The 21,924-nt window shown below is 52.1% G+C and overlaps 1 protein-coding gene across 3 annotated transcripts; it reads right to left on the minus strand.

The window, feature by feature from the left end:
• Window positions 1-288: 288 nt before the first annotated feature.
• Window positions 289-21,554, minus strand: TP53I11 (tumor protein p53 inducible protein 11). 3 transcript variants are annotated; one of them, NM_001257369.4, is made up of 7 exons: window positions 21,435-21,554; window positions 9,376-9,894; window positions 8,273-8,331; window positions 7,726-7,774; window positions 7,204-7,300; window positions 6,260-6,361; window positions 289-5,290 (listed from the first exon to the last, which is right to left on the minus strand). In NM_001257369.4, exons 2-7 carry the CDS (start codon window positions 9,502-9,504, stop codon window positions 5,157-5,159), a joined length of 570 nt encoding a protein of 189 aa, NP_001244298.1. In that variant the 5' UTR covers window positions 9,505-9,894; window positions 21,435-21,554; the 3' UTR covers window positions 289-5,156. The 3 variants fall into 3 exon arrangements, with proteins under 3 accessions (NP_001244298.1, XP_040557038.1, XP_015142577.1); XM_040701104.2 differs by having other exon boundaries at window positions 21,234-21,548; XM_015287091.4 differs by lacking the exon at window positions 21,435-21,554 and adding an exon at window positions 20,953-21,166.
• Window positions 21,555-21,924: the final 370 nt, after the last annotated feature.

The raw sequence follows: 21,924 nt of genomic DNA on the forward strand, positions 1-21,924 counted from the left end.
ATCATTTGGAAATGAACTTGAGAAACAGGCCCAGGACTGGACGTTGGTCAGGGATATTAAGGTGGAGCTGAGGCCCCAGGCAGGATCTGGGAGCATTCAGTGTGCAGCCAGACTGCTCCAGCTGCTTCTCCAGTGCTTGTGGTCATCGACAAAAACAGGTCACTGGTTTCTCTCCTCTGGAAACCTCAGCCCCTGTTGGCTTTGTCATTCCTCTGGTTGCTCCCTGACTCCAAACTCGCTTTGCCTGGGGGAGGATGGAAAGGGCTGTGTTTTTCCATTTAGCTTACATCTTTCTTCAGTCTTAGATTAAGGTGCACTTTTATATAGGGTTAAACCAGCTCATCCAAAAGCTGTAGCCACTGCCAAGGAAGTAAAGGGGGAAGAAGGCAGCAGTGAGGAGCCAAGCAGCAGCCTCCTGCCCTGGCTTGGCAGCAGGTATGCTTTAGCCATTCCTTACACCATGGGGTCTGTGTCCACCATGCAGATGCAAGTGAATGGATGCACAGGCTGCAAGGCAGGAAGGAAAGCAGAAGAAAGAGTGGTCCATAATAAACAAAGACCCTGGTTAAATATCCTGGCTGGAGAATTGGGATACGAAGCAATGGGAAAGAAGGCCATACAGTTTTTCCAGGCTTCATTTAAGAAAAGCAGGAGAGGGCTGGGGCAGGTAGAGCAGCAGCCCACCTGCACTGCATCAGCATATTCCAGCAGCAGAGTGTGAGGCCAGGATTGCTGAGTGGCCTCAGACGTTACATTAAACTTCATGGAAAGCATTTCTGAATGCTTTCCCCTCTGGACCTGTATTTAATGGTGCATTTTAGCATTAAATTCTGGCCTGTCGTTTAATGAAGGAAAACAGTTTTGCTAGCCAAAACCAGCAGTATTTTCACCAAACAGCAGCTGCTGCTCTTAAGATAGGAAAAGTCTGTTGCATCCGCTGGTCTTGCAGGGAATGGGACACCGCACCGGAGCCAAACTCAAACAGAGAGAAGGAAGCGTAGCTGTTGTACCTGTGCTTCAGGAGCTGGTGTCAGTGGCTGTTCTGAAAGAGCCACTCACAGGGGAGGAACGACCCCGTGAGCAGAGATGGCAGTTTGGATAGAGGTGAGCAAGAGGCAGAAATACTTCAGAAGGCTGAGGTAGGATCGCTGCAGGCTTATTTCCCTTTTGGCTTTCCCAGTTCTATACTGTTTTCTTTGGTTTTAGCTCACATTCCCTCTCTCCCTATCACTTGTCCCTACACCTTCAAAAGATCTCTTTATTCTTCTAATCTGGTCTTTGTGCAGTTGTTTCCCCTCTCCTACCTTCTCAGATCCCCCACCGCTCTCTTCTGGATTAAGACTTCAACTCTCCTCAGCTGTGCCACTGGGAGCACAACTTGACACCACCGCAAAGGCCAGGCAGCACATTTGAATGAGAAATGGGAATCGTTGTAGAGATGAGGGCAAGCCTGAGAGTGCCTGTAGAAGTAGGCAACAGGCACAAGGAATTGATCCCAGGGGCAGTTAATGAACAAGCGAGCACAGAAGGCATACTCCTGTTGTATGGCAAAGCATGTGGATTTGTTGTTTTTGTCTAATGGTAATGTGGCCACCCCCTCTGTTGTACAGTAGTTTTTCTCTTTTCAGAGCAGTAGGCAGGAGAAGCAGCTGTATTTTTGTATTTGTTTTTAGCAGCTCTGGTGAATCTGGGGGGGGGTCAGGGGCTCGGGCTGCAGAGCAGAGGGGGCTGTGGCTGCCTGGCTGCAGTGCGGTGAGCACAGCCCACGCACCTTGGGGGGAACGGTGGAGAGCAGCCCCCCATCCCTGCCCCCAGCTGTTATTTAATGCTCAAACGACTGTCGCAAATGCCTGGGAAAAGGGCTGCGTGTGAAATAATGATGTTGGAAATCTATTTTAAAAAAAAACAAACCTGTAAATGTTCTTTTTATTAGATAGTGGAGCTAATTTATCCTGTATTCCCTACTGTAATGCTTTTTTATATTGAAAGGAATTTTTGGGGGTAATATAAACCAGAACACAAGGCTGAAGCATTCTGCACGGTTTTTGTGTGCGTTTCTTAAAAAAAAAAAAAAAAAAAAGTAAAAAATAAAAGAAAGATATTGTGACAGTGAAGTGAAACAGCTTTAATTTTCACTACTTGCTTGGTGTTAAGTACAGTCACTTTCTTACCAAAGGAAAAAGAATAAAGTCAGTTACAGCAGCCAAAATGAGGTATAAACTCAAGTGTCCCATTCTCCCCTTCCCCCCAAGTAAAAACCCTTGACCAGAAAGAATTGGCCAACTTAGGACAGACAGACAGACAGCCTCTCTTTTGTCACCAGCTCCAGTTTGCCAGATGGTGGTTAGGCGTAAATAAGGCGATGCAGAGAGTTCCGTAAATGTAAGCTTTCTTCACCCTCAAAAGCGAGGGCTCGAGGAATGCAAGGGTTTGGGTCTCCCCCATGGAACAGTGTCAGTCCTGCCTGTGCCTGCTCAGAGCACAGCCCTTGGGGAGTGTGGCCTGCAGCCCTGCCTGGAGCTACACACATGCAAGCAGGTGAATTGCAAGCTGTCCCTGGGGAGGTGACTTCAGTCCAAAGCTTTTCTCACACTTCAACAGATAAGGAAACTGAGGCCAATGGAGATCTTCTCTCAGCATATCAGAGCCTGAAGCAACGCCTCAGGCTTTTGATCCCAAATTATGTACTCAGCTGCTACCCGCAGTCATGATCCCAGCGCTGCTATCCTTAGGGACACAATACAAAAGCTTTAGCGCTCCCTTCCCTTTTTCCCCCCCAGTCGTATCACCGAAGACAAACAACCACAGTTGATTTCTGGCTGCACTGAAGATAGACATGAAATGGCAATACCAGAAGTGGCTCTCTGCTCTAAGTCTTGCAGAGACAACAGGGAACTAAAGAGGAATCTGACCTCACCTGATGTAAAGCTCTATTGGAAAGCTTTGACCATGCCCCTATCTACTTTAACCATCAAGAAGTCCTAAGAAAGCTGTTCTCGCATACATAGCGCACTGACTCCTTTCTCTCACCTGCTAGTTGGCATTTCCAGGTACCCTGATCAGGCAGCCAGCCACAGCCCCAAAGTCACTACGCGACTAAGATCCTCGGTCTGCTGCCAAAGTGAAGGGGAGAGGACAGCATGAAGAAGGCCATTTCCTCCTCTACAAGATTGCTCTTGGTTTGGTCAGTTTTACTTGTCTTTCCTAGAACTGCTATTTCCCACCCCCTAAACCCAACGATCAGTCTGTGTATACATTCATGTGACCCCAAAACACAAAGACTCACGCTTCACTTACCTATACCAACAACTGCAGCTGCAGCACTGGGCTGTGTGCACTGTGCTGCCCACGCGACCGGTGCACAGGGTGGGAGCAGCAGCTGTGGCTGCCACCTTCCAGCTCTCCCACCAGCTCTGCGCTGCCCTCGGGGCTGCATGTCATTATTTCCTGCCTCACAGGGAGATGGTTTCCCTCCCAGAGCCTAACTCTTCCACCTGAACAGGAAGGCTGCTCTTAAATAGAAATTTTAATTGCTCGCTGTCCTGTTTTGGACATGCAGAAAGCAGCTTGGCAGGGTGGGAAGCTCCAGCATTCAGCCTGCTGCTGGATGTTGCCTCTGCCTTGGATTAATCTGTAGAGCAAAGTTACAGTTGCAATGTTTCCTGGTTCAGCTACTCCCAGTGCTCTTACCTGACACTTTGCATGGCCAACAGGTGCAACACATCCAGTATTCCAACACTGAGGCAGCTGCTTCTAAACGCCAACAACACAAACACACCATACAGTAACTACCCACTAGCTTCTTCTAACTCTACGAAGGTACCAGACAGCAAACAGCTGTAGTTCCCTGTCTCACCAATGATCTGAGGTCTGCTGGTCACACAAGCACTGTTTGTGTAGGCATCCTTCTACTGGGACTTTGGGATGTCAGCTCAGTTCCAGGGCTCGCTGTGATCCTGCCAGCAGTAGCCCGTAAGTTCATATCCTGTGTGCAGCCCTTCTGGCTTCAGTCCCCCAGAGAACAACAGTGCGGCCTCCAGTTGTGGACAGGGAATAATCTACAAGGAAAGCACTAAGAAGTTGGGCAGCCAATGCTGTTAAGCCCAGGAGATGATGTAAGAGAAACTGGCCAGCAAACACTATAGCACATTCAGTCCTTCCCTAATTGACAATAACGCCTTCATATGCCCTTCCATCCGTGCTGTTCTTTGTAGCAGTTAAAGGGTATCCTAAAGCACCTCAGTGGGACAAGCTTTGGTCCGACAAGCTCACTGCTCTTACAGCAGACTCCAGTCCTCACTTAACTAAAGCCTCATCCCCTCTACCTCACAGCCACCACTACCAAAGCTACTGTGAAGCTGCAGCTGTAGGAAGCGTTCTGGGATGAAGGAGACAGGATGCTGGCCTAGGAACGTCATGAAACATCCCACGCAAAGGGATGTCTGTGCTCAACAGGCTTTTTCCAGTAGCTTCACTTTATTTCTCACCCAGTATAGTTCAAGCCGTGCCGCTGTTCCCAGTGCTATCCCTACACAGAGAACAAGCAAAGAGTTTCTTTTGCTGCGTCTCCTGCCAAGCTTTGCAAGCACCCAGTGCAAAAATAAAACCAGGGCTGGCATCTCCAGCAGCGAGGAAAGAACAGCTGTCTGCAAACTCAACAGCACTGACCCCCAACCAGCTCCCAGCCAGGCAAGCTGTCAGCACGTGCTAACAAGGACATGGGCCAGGCACACGAGGATGCATGCCAAGAGGCACACGTGGGACTCACCGAGGGGAGCAGACGAGTCCTTCACTGGACAGGGATTTGGTTTCTTGTTTTGTGCTTTGTTTAAGGGTTTCAGAGCCTACAGTCCCATCGGCCAGTTCTCCAGGAACTCGGCTCCTTTCCCTGAGCCCCCTAGGCCTCCCTGAGCCCACCTCATGCTTTTCACCTGCCTCCTGCAGAGGGGCTGCTGGGGGGCCCACAGGACGCTGCTCTCCCCACACATCACCTGGCAATGCCACCAGCACCGGGTTACACACTGATTCATGCCGGTAAGTGGAAAAGAAGTAAATCACTTTATAACAAAAAGGGACTAACAAAAGAAAAGTTATAATGCAAAATTACCGACACAAACCCCCCCCTCCCACCCTTCCCATGACAAAAAGCCCAGGAATTAGACTTTCTTGGGACGGCGTCCAACTTGGTAATAATAATAAATGCTGATGAGAACAAAGAAGACTCGGCTGACCAGGAGGAGCACAGCACCCGTGGCCATTCGGCTGCTCTCGACCAGGGAGACCGTGGTAACTGGAAGAGAAGGAGGGAAATGAGGCAGAGATTGGTAGTGGAAAACAAATCCAGTGGCACATCCCTGTTTTCTACTGCCCTCTAACGTAGCTTCTTGGAGAGACCTGCTGAGCCTTGGGAATGCAAAAGCTTTCTGCCCTCACACACGCAGCAAACCTGCAACACAAGCACTTGGGTAGACTGATTTCACAGCCTTAACATTAGCCACAGGGACACAGAGCTCCCATTGATAGGGGCACTTCTCTAAAGGTAGCTCTGTACAGACGCAGCCAGCCAGTCTGACACCAGGACTCAAGTGCTAACCGTGGGATCTATTCTGAAGCCTGCTTTGTGGTTCGACCCCTTCAGTGCTGAAAAATATTTGTCAAATGTAGAAGTGCCCATCAGATATGCATGGTCTACTCCCTGTTTTCTGAGCATGTCTTTTCTGTTACTAACACAAGCTACTTTACAATGCAGTTAGTGAACTGCCAATACACGTAATACAAAAAACCTTCAGTGCTAAATATAGATATGCCCCCCAAAAAACAAGCTGAGCTATGACCCTCTGTTTTGGTAAGACTGGAACTCTCTCCCTTTTTATGTAGGTTACCACTGGTCAGCCCCAGCACCTCAGCAGCCCTTCCAGGAGGTGACCTGTGCTGGCTACAAAGGCCAGGATGTTCTAGGGTAGCAATTAGATGAATTAGTATCCTCCCTACACCTGGGCTCCCTCCACTGAGTAGCCTGAGGCAGAATCTACCCTCATGGGGAAGGAAAAGGGAGAGAAGCTGGCAGAGAAAGTGTCTCCAGGGGCAGATAATCTCTGCCTTGTCTGGCAGAGCAAAGGAGCCCTCCGTAATGCTGGCCGGACTCAGCACAAGGACAGCTGAGCATGTGGTGCTAGGCACGATCCCTCTTGCCCACCCTGAGCTAGAGACACAGCTCACACCCTACCCCATGCTTCTTCCTCTGGGCTCAGCTGCTCACCTAGGAACTGCACGGCAAAGTAGCATGCCTCTGTCAGCAGGGTCCAGCGGATGATGACTTTCTCAGCCGTGTATAGAGCGTTCCACATGATGAGTGAGATGCCTGCCAAGCAACAACAGCACAGCTGCTCCGAGGGCCAGGGATCACCGAGATCGGGCAGCCCACCCGCCTGCTCCAGATGAAGCATTTCAGCCCCCAGGGGGTGGATGCAGGGGAAGCACTGCCAGCAACTTTCTCCCCTTCCCCCCCTCCCCCGGCTTTGCCCACTGTGGCTGCTGCACTTCCAGTCATCTCCACGAGATGCTGCTGCAGCCTGCAGGAAGGAGGCAGCTGCCAGCCCACCTAAGTGAGGACATCCCAGCCCTTCTGCCTGCCTTCCATCCTAGCCACCCCCACAAGCACCCCCTGCCAGCACCCAGCTGCTCGTTTGCATCAGGCACCACCAGTTGCCAGCCTCTACAATGAGGCTGAGTGGGTGCCCAGCAGCTGCATTGCCTGGCAGTGCAGCTCAGGAGCACAGCAGTCACAGGATGCCATCATGTCATCTGTTGAATCACAGCCTGAACCACTGATTGAGCACCTGGGGAAAGGCCCCGGTCAGCCCTGGGAGCACAGGTGAAGACGATTCAGCTGTGTGACTGGAAGGGTGGAGCCTGGCTGCACCTCTCTTAGACCTCATTGAAGGGCTGACTGCTATTGAGAAAGGATCTCTGGTTAGAGATCCATCCCTTGTGGAGTTTTTCCTGTGGAACTTCAATCTTCAGAGACAGGTGAGCACTTTTCCTTTGTAAAACCATTCTGTTCATGCTAGTCTCTTTGCTGCTATGCTCCTGTGTTACCCTTCCACCATGTTGACCTTTCTGATTGTAACACACCCCCTGCCCTTGTTCCCCTCCTGCTCTCTCACGCTATTGCTCCACACCCAATGCTGTCAAGGCACTCACTGAGGAGGGCTCCTCCATAGAGCCGGATGGGGGTCTTGCTGCTCACTGACTCCTCATTGAAGATGGCATCGTAGAGCTGATCAGGAAAAGCCAGGGCCTGGAGGAGGAATGGGAGAGAGACTCAGCAGCACGTTCCCAGCACCATCAGAACGTGCTGTCTTGAACAGGGGAAAGTGGTGCTGTGACATCAAGACTTGATGTGATCAGAGCCGTTGGCCAGGAAACTGGAAATTAAGGAGGTGTGAGAGGCATCAGCTACTCGCTCTAAGGCCAGTTTCTATGAGCGAGGCTGTCGTGCAGTGTGTGGTTTATGAACCTGCTAATGAAAACAGACTCTGGAAATGGGAACAAACTGCCAAGGGCACTGCTGGCAAAACTCAGTGCAGAGTTACAGCGAGGGCAAAGGCCTCTCAGGAGTAAGCAGTGGTGGTTGTAGAAGGCAGAGGAAGGGAAATAAATGGCTGAGGAGCCATATCGTGGCATCCAGGAGCTGGTGGTACCTAGGCTGCCACCCTCACTTACCATGATGGCCACCCCGGAAAACATGACGGCGGAAACCAGCTGCCAGACCCTGCATGGAAGACAGAGGACCTACAGTGAGCATAGAGGCAAACCTATCTCCCCTGCTTCGCAACACCCTCTTGGCTGCCTGTGTGGTTATTAGCCTGCATTCTCCATCATCTTGCAGCTGATGCAGTTGCAGGTCTTCTGCACAAGGATGTGGGCCCCCTGCACACTGCTAGCTCCAGCCTCGCTAGCCAGGGAGAGCTGAAATTCCCCCCTGCACACACAGAGGAAGGAAGGGACCCTACAAAGAGGGCAGGGAGCACCTCTGGCCCTGTACAGCCCCCAAACCTTCTAGAACCTGTCAAGAGACCAGAGTTCATGTCCTTCAAGCTGTTCACAGGGGAAGAAAGCAGGGCCAGTTTGGCTCTGCAGCCCTGAGAAACCCCTGCAGGGAGCAGTGGGGCTATATGGCAGCAGAGCTGGTGTCGGGGACAGGGCTGGCAGGAATAGTGTGGCCAGGCACTCTCTGATGGGCCAGCTCTGAGGTGTCCCTATGTCTTACCTGAGCCCCAAGGGTTCCCGGACAGCAAACTTGATTTCATTTCCCAGGACTTGGCTAATCTGAAATTGAAAGAAAAGGCACAGGATGACTGAGCAGACCCTTCCCCAGCCTTTAGGCAGCATTTGTCATCCCAGAGGACACACCTTAATTCCAGGTGGGTGTTTATCTTCAAGAGATCTGATAGAAGGACAGGAAAAAGGAATTTCTCTGCGATCCCTTAGTTCCAAAACCTGCTGAAGACTGACTTGATTTTCATCAGGTTCTGCAGCCTTCACTGCTCCCTGACCAGCATCAGTAGGGCTAGGCCAATGTGAATTCTAGTTTCTCATTGCCTATGTAAGTAGGGACCTGCCTCCTCCCACATGTAGCCTGTAATCCTCGCTGACCAAGCACCACAGCTGTGGAAGCAGAGCTGCTTAAGAATTTCCCATAGAAAGGAGGTGCAGAATAGTTCACGGGAGGGCAGGAGCCAGGCAGTGCTCAAGAGGGCACTTGGGACGGGGCTCTTGAGAGATGAGCCCTTGCTCTCCAGCTCTGGTGTTTTGCTGAAACAGATCGTGCACATTCATTTGCAATTTGGACCTCTTCAGAGAGGCGCCACTGTGTCTCTTGAATCACTGCTCCAATTTGCAGGGCACAGGTACTGGTATGTGATGAGCAGTGTAATTGGCTGTGCTTTGCTGGCACTGAGCTGGATAATGGGTGTCTCGACAATAAAATTTCACCAATGGATTAAAACAACTTAAAGGCAGAGCTCAGTGCATTACCGTGAAAAGTGGTTTCAGGCAGCTTTTGTGCATCCACCAGGCTATGCTGCCTGGCCCTGTTAAAGGGCAGCAATAATCTTGTCATAGCAGCCCTTACAGGGCAGAGCTGGCAGCCCTGGTTTTGCCATAGAGGCTGCAGAAGACAGGTGTTGGGGGAAAATGAAGCAATAAGTGGGTTTTATCCATATGCTGTGGTGGCCCAGCAGAGGACATTTCACAGATTTGCTGACTACCTTCCTGCAGCAATGGCCTCATCACTGCAGGGAACAGCATGGAGCACCCCAAGGTGGGACCAGGGATGTCTCTCCGCACCGATGGTGACCCAGTTCCTCTCACCTTGGAGCGATGGACCTCGCCATCATCATCCTCGCCACCGACCCCCAGGATCTTGCGTGTCTTCAACCTGCTCACCAGGTCGGTCTGGCTGTGCTTCTTCATCAGCGGCGGGGGCTGCTTGGCCGCCATGGCGGCGTGTGGACCGCAGGCCTCCGATCCGCTGGTGGGAGAGCTGAGGGGAGAAGCCTGAGCCACGCTGGCTGGGAATGCTGTGGGGCCGGGCCCCACGCCTGCGGGGCAGCCCGGGGTACGATTCTCCTGCTGGCCTGGCCACAGAGGGAGGTCCACCGCTTCCAGCCCACGGGGCTCACAGCTGTGAGGCTGCAGGAAGCGTTTTCACATGAAATCTCACAGGGTTCAGGTAATAAAAAATTGTAAGAAAAGCACAAAAATCCTCCTGCTAGGCCAGCAGATGGCTCCTCATCGCCCTGGTGCTGAGACAGGGAGCTGTGGGCTGCCCATGCCGGCTGTGGGGAAGTCGTCCAGGTCTGTGAGGAAGGCACCAGCTGTCACCACGACCTGCCAGAGAGGAAATAAAAATGAAGAATCAGCACTTTGGCCATAGATGCATCAAAAGGGCTGCCCTGCCCTGCCATCAGCCCTGCCACAGGGATAGTGGAGCTGTGTGAGCATGGGCACCGTACTGCCGCCCATAATGTGCCTTGTGTGCGTGCCTATGCACTGAGAACAGCCTTGAGCTTCACCAGCACATGCTGTGAGCTATCTGGACCTAACCAACCTTGACAGAAAAGGCCACCAAGATCATCTAGTCCACCCACCAACCCATCGCCACCATGCCCGCTAAACAAGGCACACTCCAGCCCATCCCAGTGTGAGGAAGTGTCCATGGCCCATTAGGAACATGGTACCTATTTGCTTTTTCCCCACACTGAGGCAATGAACTGTTGTTTAATACTCCCCAGATGAGAGGAACTGAAGTCACTAAATGATGCACTGCTTTTTGTCTCTTTCTCCTCACCATGCATCACACCCTTCAGCTCCATCTCGGGCAAAACGCCATGCAGATCTCAGACCCTGCAGCCCAGTGTTGTGCCAGAACACATCAGCCCTACGGCTGCAAGGTTTCAGAGGGAAGATACTCTGTGACGACATGTTGCTTCCTGGGAAACAATATGACAGCAAACAGAGCACAAATACTGGCTAGGAAAAGAACAAGGTGGAGATAACTGACAGAAGCTGAGGTAGAAAAGACAACTTCTGAGTAAGTGCGGAGGTGTCAAGAAAAATCACTCTACATCATCATCCAGTCCTAAAACCCAGGAAACTCTCAGCTCATGAAGTCTTTCCTCCCAATTTGTCTTCCTTTCATCTTAACCCAGCCGAACACAAAATATATATTTCCATTTGCCATTTCACCCCCCAAGAGAGCCGTAGAAAGGTCCCCCACAGTCACCAGACACGGCTTGGCTGGTCCCAGCAAGCACAGGGCTCAAGCACAGGCAATCCCTCACTCCAGCTGCACTTTCTCATGGCTGTCCCAGGAGAACAGAATTTATGCTTCCGTCTAAAGAGTTCATGAGTCTTCAGGGAGTCATGAAATGAGGTGTTGGTTATGTTGGCATTGTACACACAGGCGTTCTCCCGCTGCCTTGAAAAGGATTTGCCTCTCAGGAAGATTTCTCCGGTGCTGTCCACTGGAACAGTTGCTTCTGCAGGCCCCCCGAGCACAGACGTAACTCTTTGTGGTGCAAACCTAATAGAACTTGTTGGGATAATGCAAAGGCTGAATTCAGCACTCCAACATTTAACAAGACCCCTTCAGCAGTCCCAGCAAAGACGTTTCTCAACGAGCCAGTTCAGCTACTCAGGGCTTTGCAGGTGCTTCTTTTGGACTGGTGGGACTTCTTCTGGTCTTGTTACACTGACTAAGCCCAGGCTCCCGGAAAGTCACTGCCTGTGGCAGTCAGGGTCTGGAAACACTTACGAACTAAGAAACAGAAGGGAACTGTAAGCTGTGCACCCACTCCCACACTGCAGTGTAAAGCAAGAAGATCAAAAGGTGACTGCTGGTAGAACAGTCTGGAGGATGCACAGTGCCCTGCGTGTGCTGTGCTAACAGCCTTTGGGTGTGTTCCACCACCCCACAGAGGTGCTGGGCAACTCCAGCTGCAGGGCTGGGGCCTCTCCCTCCCCTCACACTTAGGTGGGAAGCAAAGAGGAAAAAAAGACATCTTCAGATGTAGAGAATCCTGAGGGCATGACATAAAGGAAGTCGGTGGGGGTTAAAGGGAGGACTCGTAGGTTAAGAGAGATAAATGGCTCTGGGATTACATGGGCAGGCTTGCAGTTCAGACCAAAATTTGGCTTCAGCGGTTGTGTTGCCAGTTGCCTTCAGGGTGTGAGTTGGTGGAAATGATGATGTCAATAAATTAGCACTGCTCTCCCACTAAGAATTTCCACTAATTTGTGGCAAACCAGTGGCCAAGAGCCGGGACAGCATAAGCTAGCTAAAAATGCCACTAAAATAATCACTGAAGGCCATTCTGATACATAAAACCAGGCTCCCACTGTGCTAAGCACAGCTGTGGCACAGCCCTGCAGCCAATCCCACGTCTCATTATCCCCATCTTCCAGGGAAGGAGCCAGTCTAATGAATACCGAATATTAATGAATAATGAGCTAATGAATGCGCATTAGCACTAATTCAGTGACATTCAGATAGAAGATGCTGAGGATTTGAAAAAGTGTTATACTTACATTAATGCATCCTGACATGCTGAGAGTTTAGAGGATGTTTTCTATTAGCACGTGCTTTTTCAAAAGGGAACCTCCATCTCATCCTGCCCTGGTTTTCTCCTCAATCCTCTTTTCCAGTATCCCAGTGGCTGAGCAGATCAATCAGCACACACAGGAAATTCCTACGCACCCCCTCCGTACCCCAACAATGGGCAGCACCTAGTGCAGATGAAAGAGGGCTTCTTTTCCTCCAACAGCCCTTTTCTTCACAGGTTCTAGCCATGCATATGACAACATTTCAGCAGCCAGAGCTGCTGGTTTCAGAGCTCCTAAGTCAATATGCCAGAGGCAATCCAAGGTCTTGAGTCCACTGTGATTTGCTGGTGCCACACATTTAAGCAAGATGGTGTTACACTTGCACAGTGGATGACTCTTTCCAGCACTCTGACAGGGAACATGCCATGCCCAAGCACCTTCATGGGTCCACCAGTTGAAAACCACAAATGAACATGAAGATGCAGCACTGTCCCTTCACAATACCACAGGTTGCCATTGCACCTGCAAGCCCCAGGTGTTCCCCACATAAACTGACGAGGCATTTCACAGGTGTGGGATCTGAGCCAGGCAAGCAAAAACATGTCTTCTTGCACCAGGGGTACCTATGTGGGCAGAAACAAAGTCTGGGCTCAAACACAGAGGCACAGCAAAGAAGTGGGTGCACAGATCAGGGCACTCAAATGAGAGCACCAATCAGAAAGGCAAAGATGGTTGTCTGGTGGAAATTAATGTGAAAGTTTTTCTTTTATTTTCCAAGAGACTCATTACCAAAGTGTCTCGGTGTCTCACAACCCTGTCTCACTACAGCCCCACAGCCCAGGGACAGATGATATCCCTGCTCTGGAAACACAAGGAGATTAAGGATGACATCCACAGAGGTGCTCATCACCTTTGCTCCTGCAAACATTTGACTGTTGACTCAGTAAGTGGGATCTAAGACACTCCCTCACACACAAAGGAGAAGTGTGTTCAGGGGCATCCATGATGGAGAGACAACTGAGGCAGAGCTCCCCCTGGTCAAGGTAACAACAGAGGCACAGCCATCTCTATGTCATGTTTCTGCAGCTGTGAGCCAGCCCTCTCCTAGAGTTCTACCCAGAGCTGGGGTTTGAAATGATTAAGACCTCTCTGCCACCAGCCAGCTGAGGCAGAGCATCACTCTCCCCACTTCCCAGTGGATTTGTTCCATGCCAGCTGCAGCACATGGCTTTGCACATTCCGGGCTACCAGCAGATCCTAAAACAATAAGAAGATCAGGCATGTTTTCTGCTGGGAGGAACACACAGCAACCCTTGCCCAAACTGAAGGGTACAGATCACCTGCCTAGCAAAAAGAAACACCTAAGCAGTTTCTGCAGTCAGGAAGCCTCGGAGACCGCACAGGGTCAGACCTGATCTAGCTGAATATAATGGGATGCCCATGCAGTAAGGCAACTAGAACTCAATCATCAGAGCTGCGTGATGGGACTGCTGCTCCTGCCCAGTCTGGCACAGTCAATACAACCAAGCAAAGAGGCTGCTTCAGATTTCTCACCTGGAACAAGCCAGGCACACGGGACCCCCATCCCCAGGAGCACCGTGGACCAGGGCCCAGCTGCAGCATCAGGGGTGTGTGCCTCACCTCCTTCATTGCCCATAGGCTTCCGATTTCCTCTTGCAGAAAGAACAGGAAAGTTTCTTTCCGTGTCACAGGAAGTGTTATACAGCAACCCAAAGCTGCCAAGGGCTCAGTTTCTCCAGCAGGAAATAATTAAAAAAAAAAGCTCTGTTTGCTTCTCAAGAGGGAGCAATAATTAAATCCAGCAACCACAGCCCTGCTGGTCTGCTGACTACCACCTGCAGCAACGCACCAACAGTGAGCCCGAGCAGTAGGTTCCACCTCAGGCAAGAAATGCTGCTCTGCACCCAACAGCAGCATGCAGAGCAAGTCTGAGGCTCCAGCACGCTCAGGAAGGAACCCTGCAGACCCACAGCCACCATCATGCACAGCACCCACATGTGCTGGGGACACAGATGACTCTGACATCACTAGCTGACGACCCCAAGGATTTGAGTTCCCTGGGGCACACAGGAGCCAGGAGGATGAAGGAGGAGATGACATGCATTGGGAACGGGTACTGTTTTTCTTTAAGGGAATGAAAAGAGAATTCCTCTTTGATTTCCCAGCTGTCTCAGACAGGTGTTTGCGGAGACGGTCCCAGCAGCTCAGTGGGCCATCTGTCCTGCAGATGAGTTCTACAGGGAAACATTAGAAGGAAAAATAAAACCCTCATGCATACACAGGTTAAAAAAAGAATAAAAGAAAAAAAAAAAGAAAGAGAAAAACCAACCCCCCAGAAAACACATATTGAGCTTAGCTGCTGGAAAAGCAGAGCTTTCAAATGTTTCAAAGGTCTGTTGTAAAGAAAATCTGTATGTCATCTCCTCTGTCTCACACCTGAGCAATGAGAGCTTCAAAGAAGCCCGACAGAGAATAACCCTGGGGGCAGGGAGAAGCCCAGATATACACTGCCTTACCCATGGCAGGGCCACAGCCATGGACTGCAGGATGCTGACATGGGACTGCTTGCCTTTCCACCACCAACCTCAAACCTGATTTTCTCTCCATCGTGCCCACAAACTCTCCACAATTTCCATTCACAAACTCTCCACGAAGCCGACGCCCTTTGCTCCTAACCATCATCCAGCTCTGCCCCTGTCCAGAACTCAAAAGGAAATAATACAAAAATTACACTTGGGATGGCTCAGCCCCCTCAGCCACAAGCGAGTACAATGTCCCTTTGCATTTCATCATCCAGACTGTAATTTCAAAGGCATTCTTGATGGCTTCACCCCAAGAAGATGAACTACATCTCCAGCAACAGAACTACATCTCCAGCAACGCTATTTCTACATCTGCAGTCCGGTAGGTTAACTCATAAAATGTAATGACTGCAATTTAGGAACTACTACAATGGCTACAAACATGAAACGGAAGATGAAATCAATACGGTCGTACTGCTCCTGCATCCTACAAGCAGACTTTTGACCTGCGTTGCATATGGATCTGCAGCCCCAGCCTGAGAACAGCTGGTTTGGAGAATCCCCAGCACCAGCAGGGTCTTTTTTTTCCTTCCAGTTTTGTAAAAAGGAGGAAAAAAAAAAAGAAAGAAAGCACAAAGGGCTCCTCTTCTCCCATCCTCTGCCACGAAGTGACCAGATGTGCAGCCTAGGCACACACAAAGAGAGGGAAAAGGGCAGACGAATACATTTGCATTAAGCAGGGAGGGCGCCTTTTGGTCTGAGAAGGACACTTTCTGAGCCCCAGACATGCAGACCCCGTCAGCACTCAGGTCTTTCCTTGGGCAAGTGACAAGATTTGCTTCTACCACTCGGAGCACCTGTAAATCAGTCCTGAGGTAGGATGGCCTCGATGAGCACCAGCCAACAGCTACTTCTCATCAACCCTATGTGTTAGGGTATCTCCCATACCACATGGCCACATCCCACATCCTACTAATTCACATTCTCATGCTTTTACGTCCGTGTATCTTGTACAGCATATACATACATTTAACTAAGTATGAAAGATACGGTTTCAGCTGAGCATGGGGAGAAAGGATGTGATCTTTGCTTTGAGCTGCTGGATGGGCCATTGGGGCTGCCAGACCAGAGGAGCACTGTGGCATTACCCGTATCTCAGTCTCATGAGAGAGCAGAGCACAGGGAGCAAGCCAGCTGTGGAAGGTCAGAGAGAAGCTACCTCCTGCTCCATTCACTGCGCAGGAGGCAGATGCCAGATTTCATCTCTCAGCCCCACCAATCACCCTGGGATCATGTTCTCACTTCCTCCCAAAGCGATTTGCCAGCATTAAGCCCTGCTCATTTGCACACAATTGCAGCTCCCAGTGCACCACTCCCCAAGCGCTCAGACAGGCTCAGGAGATGTTAGCAGAAAGGCAGCAGGGACACGCTCCCAGCGCAGCACATACTGCAACTATTTGGTAGCCTACCCGAAAGTGGCAAAAATCTCCCTCTGACACCCTTCTGGTTTCTATAGCAACAGGTTAATGTTAAAGACGTTAAGATGCAGAACTCCTCAGGCTGGGCAAACAGAGATAGCACCGATTTCGGGAAGGGAAACTTCCAAATAGCTGGCGACATGAGAACAGAAGGTTTGCTGCCTTGCCAGTCAGCAGTGCTGCCCCTCTGTGCAACCTCACCTTAAGATTTCCCCATTCCATTTGTCCATTCTTCACGGAGAAACAAAACCGCTGCCCAGGTTCACCTCCAGCAGAACCCACAGCCTCCCCCTACAGACGCTGTTCAGCTCCCGACAAGTAGCTCACACAGACCTGACTTTGCTTTTCTTTGGCTGCTAAGTCAGGGGAAAGCACTCTGTGCATGCACGCGTGTGCGTGTATGTGCACACGTTTGTTTATGCATGAGCTGTCGGCTCCGAATTATGCACAGATCAACAAGACACTTTGAATTCCCCAACTGTGAAGTGCGTGACATTTCATCTCAACCTTCCTTTCAGATTTCATAATGTGCTCTATCAGCAACGGGCACTCAGTACACAAGTACCCCTTTAGAAAGGTTTCAAAAGAAAAAGATGGTAATATAAAGAACCTGCAGACTGAAAAAGAGTGCCTCATATGCGAGTGTTCTCCAGCTTCCACAAAAGGCCAGCTAAGCACCCTGCGAGGAGCACGGAGACAGTTCGCTCCTGTTGCATGATAAACGCATTTCACAGGAGAAGAGAGTGGGGCTTGGAAGTGTGAAACGTGTCACGGACCCACAGTTCTCCTCCTCTCCCCATTTCTGGCTGTCTGGGAAGCAGGCAAGGGAAGCCACCCTCATAGGTGCCTACTGTAGGATGGGCTGCATCATCTTTTGGAAAGGTTCCTTCCATGCACCGAGCTACATGAGGCTTTTGGTTACTATTATATATAGGCAACATACATATAGGAACTCCAGATTTTAGAATTCAGCTTCTCACTACGTGTTCCAGGCAAACACTATCTCACTTCTGCCCACCTCACAGCAGAGAGTCACGCTTTGGGATTATAAAAACCTGACAACAATCTACAAGGAAAGGGGTTCCCTTCTCTTCTGCTGTGCATGGAAAAGCGATGTCCTCGGCAGACCTGCTCCTAAGTTACAGCCACAGAGGATGCACAGCAGCCCAAGGAACTACAGCGAGATTTCTCTCTTTATAGCAGAGGGAAAGCAAAGGGGTAGGCATCAGAGCGCGGCATCAATAAACTTGGTGTCAGGTTGTCACTTCCAGAGACGGGAAGAACCGAGAGGCTCTCAGAGTACTGGATACAACAAGCTCCAGTAATATCAGCATCATACATCAGCAGCAGCGAGCATGTGTATACATGCATGTGTGTACATACACAGGGCAGGGCAGGAAGGACGGTGACAGATACATCACAGGTGCTGCTCAGAATGAAGACAAACAGTGGGCAGCACTTGCTGAGACTTCAGCGCTGGCATGAAAGGCTGCTCAAATTTATTCTCAGTTACCACGTCCAAGTTGAGTGCAGCCTTTGACTCCTGGCAGCCTCCTGCTTTCTGTGAAGCAAAGTTCGGGTGCCCTTATAGCTGCGTACTTTTGCAGTAACTTACTTCCCAGGTCATGAGCAAAATCCAGCTGCTTTCAGGCAGCACAGACCAGCTGTGAAAAGCCCCCGCCACCCAGCAGCCCCTCTGCACGCAGTGCCTCTGTGCTGTTTGCATTTCCCTCTCCCTCTTTGCAGGAGGCAGCTCGTGCTTCCGTCTCTTTGAAATACAACCCCACATGAAGTGCCAGGCAGCTAAAATTGAGTGTTCAATAAAAGGATTCAGAGGGACTTAAAAATCAAGGACCTTTAAAATACTGCGATTCTCAAGAGAGCACCCTGCATTCCCAAACTCCTCCACGGTCTACAATCCAGAGTGCCATTTCTGTAGGCACACGGCTCCCTTATAGCGTGGCAGCATCTAGCGGGGGCTGGGGTGATTTTAGGGCTCAGCAGCGAGACTCCTGAAATTAAGGCTCAAGGCTCTCCGTGGCCACGAACAACCAAAGAGCCGAGGTTCCCATTTCGCTCACCAGATGGAACCAGCACAAAAGAGCCCCTCTGCTGCCATCGTGGGTTACTGGACGAATTTGTGCTCGGACAAAACCACTGGCTGAGTCACCCGCAGGGTTTCCTGAAGATCTGTGGGTTTTCCCTGACGCTCTCTTGTTCAGATGCTGACACGGCCTCAGACTGTTTACTTTCTCAACCCAGGCAGGATACAGCCACCAACGACACAGCCACAAGCCTTTGTGTGAAGCTCTGCCCGCACCTGCTTTCCCCCCCTCCGTGCCAAGGCCCACAGTTGAAGCGCTGCCTGATTTTAATAAGAAAAGGAGGGATTTCTCTGCTGCATGCAGCAGCAGGCAGCTGCAAAGGGGCTCTGCGCTCATCTCCCCGTGAAGCACAGAATCTCTTCAAACAAACAATTGGGCTGCTGCAGGCAGCGTGTCCGGGTGCATCGGCACATGCACCTCCCCTATATCACTCGTGTTGCTAATGGCACTCCCCAGAAGAAACCACCAGCTCACTGTTTGATTGATTCCTGACTGCTCTCCCCGTGCCTTTCACTTGGGTGATCTTAAATCAAATCCCTGACAGTAACTTCAAGGAAGCTCAGCAGCCACATCGCTGCTACCAGCCTTTCTGCACGGGCTTCTGAGCCCACAGGGCCAATAGGGGAAAACGAGCACGGGGTAAATGTGGATGACAGCTTTCCGACTGCCTTCATTTGCGGCTCTGGGCATCCCTTTGGGTCCCCCTTTGCATCCCACCAAGGGAGCTGGGTAACACAGCACACAGTCCAGCCAAGGTCTGGCAGGGATTGCCCAGGTGAACATCCACTGCGTGGTTAAGCAGAGCACTGGAGGCAGCACAGCCCCATGCAGCGACTGTCCTGCAGGGCCCCACACATCCCATAGCCTGGTGTTCTCCATCTGCTCTTTGGGCATAGTGCAGCACCACATCTGGGTGCGGACACGCCTGGGGTGGCATTGGCCACGGCAAAGAGCCTCACAAACAGAAGAAACTGAAGAAGGCCAGAGGGTCGTTTATCATTCTCCTTCATGTCTAAACTACAAAGCAGTCTGTGGCTGAAGCTGGGTCCGTCTTTGGGAACATCTTTTAGAATCTTGAGCACGAAGCCTTCCAACTCAGAGCAGACTCATGCCAGCCCACGGACAGAAATGAACCCACATTTTCCAGGAAAAGGGAGGGAAGGATGCTGCAGGGAACACCTGGTAACACCTCAGGAACTCTGAGGTCCTGCTTTTGTTGGTCTGGGGTAAGTGCCAACATATTTGGGGGAAAACATTGGGTCTTTTTCTCCCAAGACTTATTTTCACATTCTTACATTAAAAAGAAAAACAAAACTCAGAAAGTCTTTCTATAAATAATGTCCCAATAGTGCCAAGATCACCAGGCCATTCCCCCAGTGTGAGGACAAAATCAGAACATAAACAACCTCAGCATCTTTCTCCTGCACATAGGTCTTTATTCCCCTGTGCCAGGGGAGGGCTTGGAACCCAAGGCGTAGCAGCAGGAGAAGACTCCCATGGCCTGATCCCCCACGTGCAGCCCACATTGTGAGCACCCAAGTCGAGGTGGTTTTTGTGTTCGGGCAGCATCCAAGCAGACCTCATTGGAGGTTTGGGTACTGGACATGGCACACACATGGCAAGGAACAAACTGCCCTCCAAACAGCTCCCAGTGAGGTATGTGTCCAGAAACTGATAGAGCCTCTTCTCAGCCCAGCCCTGCTGCTAACCTGGACCTCTAGAGTGCTGCAGGACAAGCAACCACCGGCTGGAGATGTTCTCTGAGCATTTTGCACTCAGTGATCATTGAGAACAGAGGAGCATTTCCCTTTGGAACAGCCTCCAGCAGCTCCAAATGGCTAGAAAGCCTCAGGCAGAGCATCTCACTGGTTTATTCTTCTGCAGATCTAAATGGACCCCAAAGGCATGTCTCTGGAGATGCTCTGCTGTCCTCCCCTCTCTGCAATAAATCCTCGCTACAGCTCTGCCAGCAGAAGGGACAAGAATCCCTTGAGACCACAGACAGACACCATCTCTGCAGCCTCCTGCATGGGATGAGCCACCCTCCTCTCTACGCACAAGTGTACAAACAAGGACACGATTGAGAGAAACCAAACCCCACTCTCCCTGCTGCGGGCACAGGGACACTGCTGGCTCACAGCATCCCCATCACACTGGGCGTGCACAAGGGACAAGACGTGGCTATGGCCAGCCGGGTACCTTTGTGCCCAGTCTCAGGAACTTGCTTCTTTGTGGTTTTCACCAAAACCTATGATAACTTCCTCTGAGGGTAAGAACTTCCCTGTCTAAAGGATAACTGCTATTTATTTATTTTTAAGAAGCACTCCTCACCCACGGGCCCTGGACGTCATTACTCAGCAGACCTTGCTTTTGTACAGATAGAGTTACCGAGCAAGTTATTTATGCCAAGTCCAGAATAGCCGGTGCTCTTGCACACTCTGTAATTTCTCATGGCTCAGCTGTACCGCCGGCGGCCCTAATGTCAACACGGCTTTGGTCACCGCTGGCACTTCCAGCTCCCAGCCGGGAGGAGATGGATTACACAGCACCCACATAACCGCCGGCAGCTCGGACTGCCGGCCCTACCTCTGGGGCAGCTGCTCGGGGAGCCGCGACGCTGCAGAGGTAAGGGAGGCTTGGGGGCCTCCGAGTGCTGAGCAACCCCGCCCCATCCCGCACCCCCTCGTGCCTGGCTCCGTCCTGCAGCACGGCTCGTACCTCTCCCTCCATCACAGGCTCCGTTTCCCGGGACCGAGCCCTCTCCGGCACTCCCGGGCACCGCGCTCCTGCCGTCACCCCACGAGTACGCAGAGGCGGACGCGGTGATGCGATGCGGGACCCGATCCCTCGAGCAGCGCGGGGAGGAGCCGTCCCCAAGCCGCTGCCGGCCGAGGGACCCACGTGCGCTCCCCTCGCCGAGCGGCACACGGCCGCCGTCCCCCGCAAGGCTGAGCCGCGCCCCCGCTCTCCCCCACCCTCCCCCGGCACCGAGCCCGCACCTCCCGATGCACCGCGCACGGGCAGGCGGAGACGGCCCCACTGCCGGAGCAGCTCTCCTCCTCCTCCTCCTCCTCCTCCATCCCAGCCTGCGCGGCTCTGGGGCTCCCTCCGAGCTCCCGGACTCGGCGGGACCCGCGCTCCCCACCCCCGGCAGCGCTCCAGTACCGGCGCCGCCCCCTCCCTGCTCCGCTCTTACTCACCGCGCTACCGCGCTTCTCGGCGGTGACGGGGGGGACCGGAGCTGCTGCCCCATGGGCACAGCGATGCGGATCAGCGGAATAAGCCGATCGCCGGCGCAGCGCTGCCCGCAGACTGAGCCCGGCCCCCGGCGCGGCGCCGCTTTACCGCGCCCCTCGCCCGCCCCGCCCGACGGGGCGGCCCCGGCCCCGCCGCGCCCCCGAGCCGCCCCCCGCCCGCCCCGGCGGAGGTCACCCGTGGGCCGCGGGGAACAAAGAGCGGCGGCGAGGGGAGGAGGCGCGGGGTGCTCCGGCAGGGTGTGCGTAGCCCGGAGCCGCCGGGAAGGCCGCCGAGGTGGGGGTTTGTCCTGCCGCAGGGTTAGGTCAGAGGCTGCGGGCGCGTCCCCAGCTCCTGTCATAACGCAGCGAAGGGGAGCGAGGCCCTCGGTGGTGCTGCTCAGCCCGGAGGCCTGCTGCGCAACTAACTCCCTGCAGAAAGCCAAACAAAGGGAAC

The sequence above is a fragment of the Gallus gallus genome, chromosome 5, assembly GCF_016699485.2.
Source record: "Gallus gallus isolate bGalGal1 chromosome 5, bGalGal1.mat.broiler.GRCg7b, whole genome shotgun sequence".
In the NCBI taxonomy this organism is placed as follows: domain Eukaryota; kingdom Metazoa; phylum Chordata; class Aves; order Galliformes; family Phasianidae; genus Gallus; species Gallus gallus.

What these genes read in the sequence shown, in the direction of transcription:
- TP53I11 (NM_001257369.4), bottom strand. Translation starts at nt 9,504, where the DNA reads ATGGCGGCCAAGCAGCCCCCGCCGCTGATGAAGAAGCACAGCCAGACC. An exon ending in GCGAGGTCCATCGCTCCAAG is followed by an intron (nt 8,332 to 9,375) that starts GTGAGAGGAACT and finishes TTTCAATTTCAG; the next exon opens with ATTAGCCAAGTCCTGGGAAA. An exon ending in TTTCCGGGGTGGCCATCATG is followed by an intron (nt 7,301 to 7,725) that starts GTAAGTGAGGGT and finishes TTCCTCCTCCAG; the next exon opens with GCCCTGGCTTTTCCTGATCA.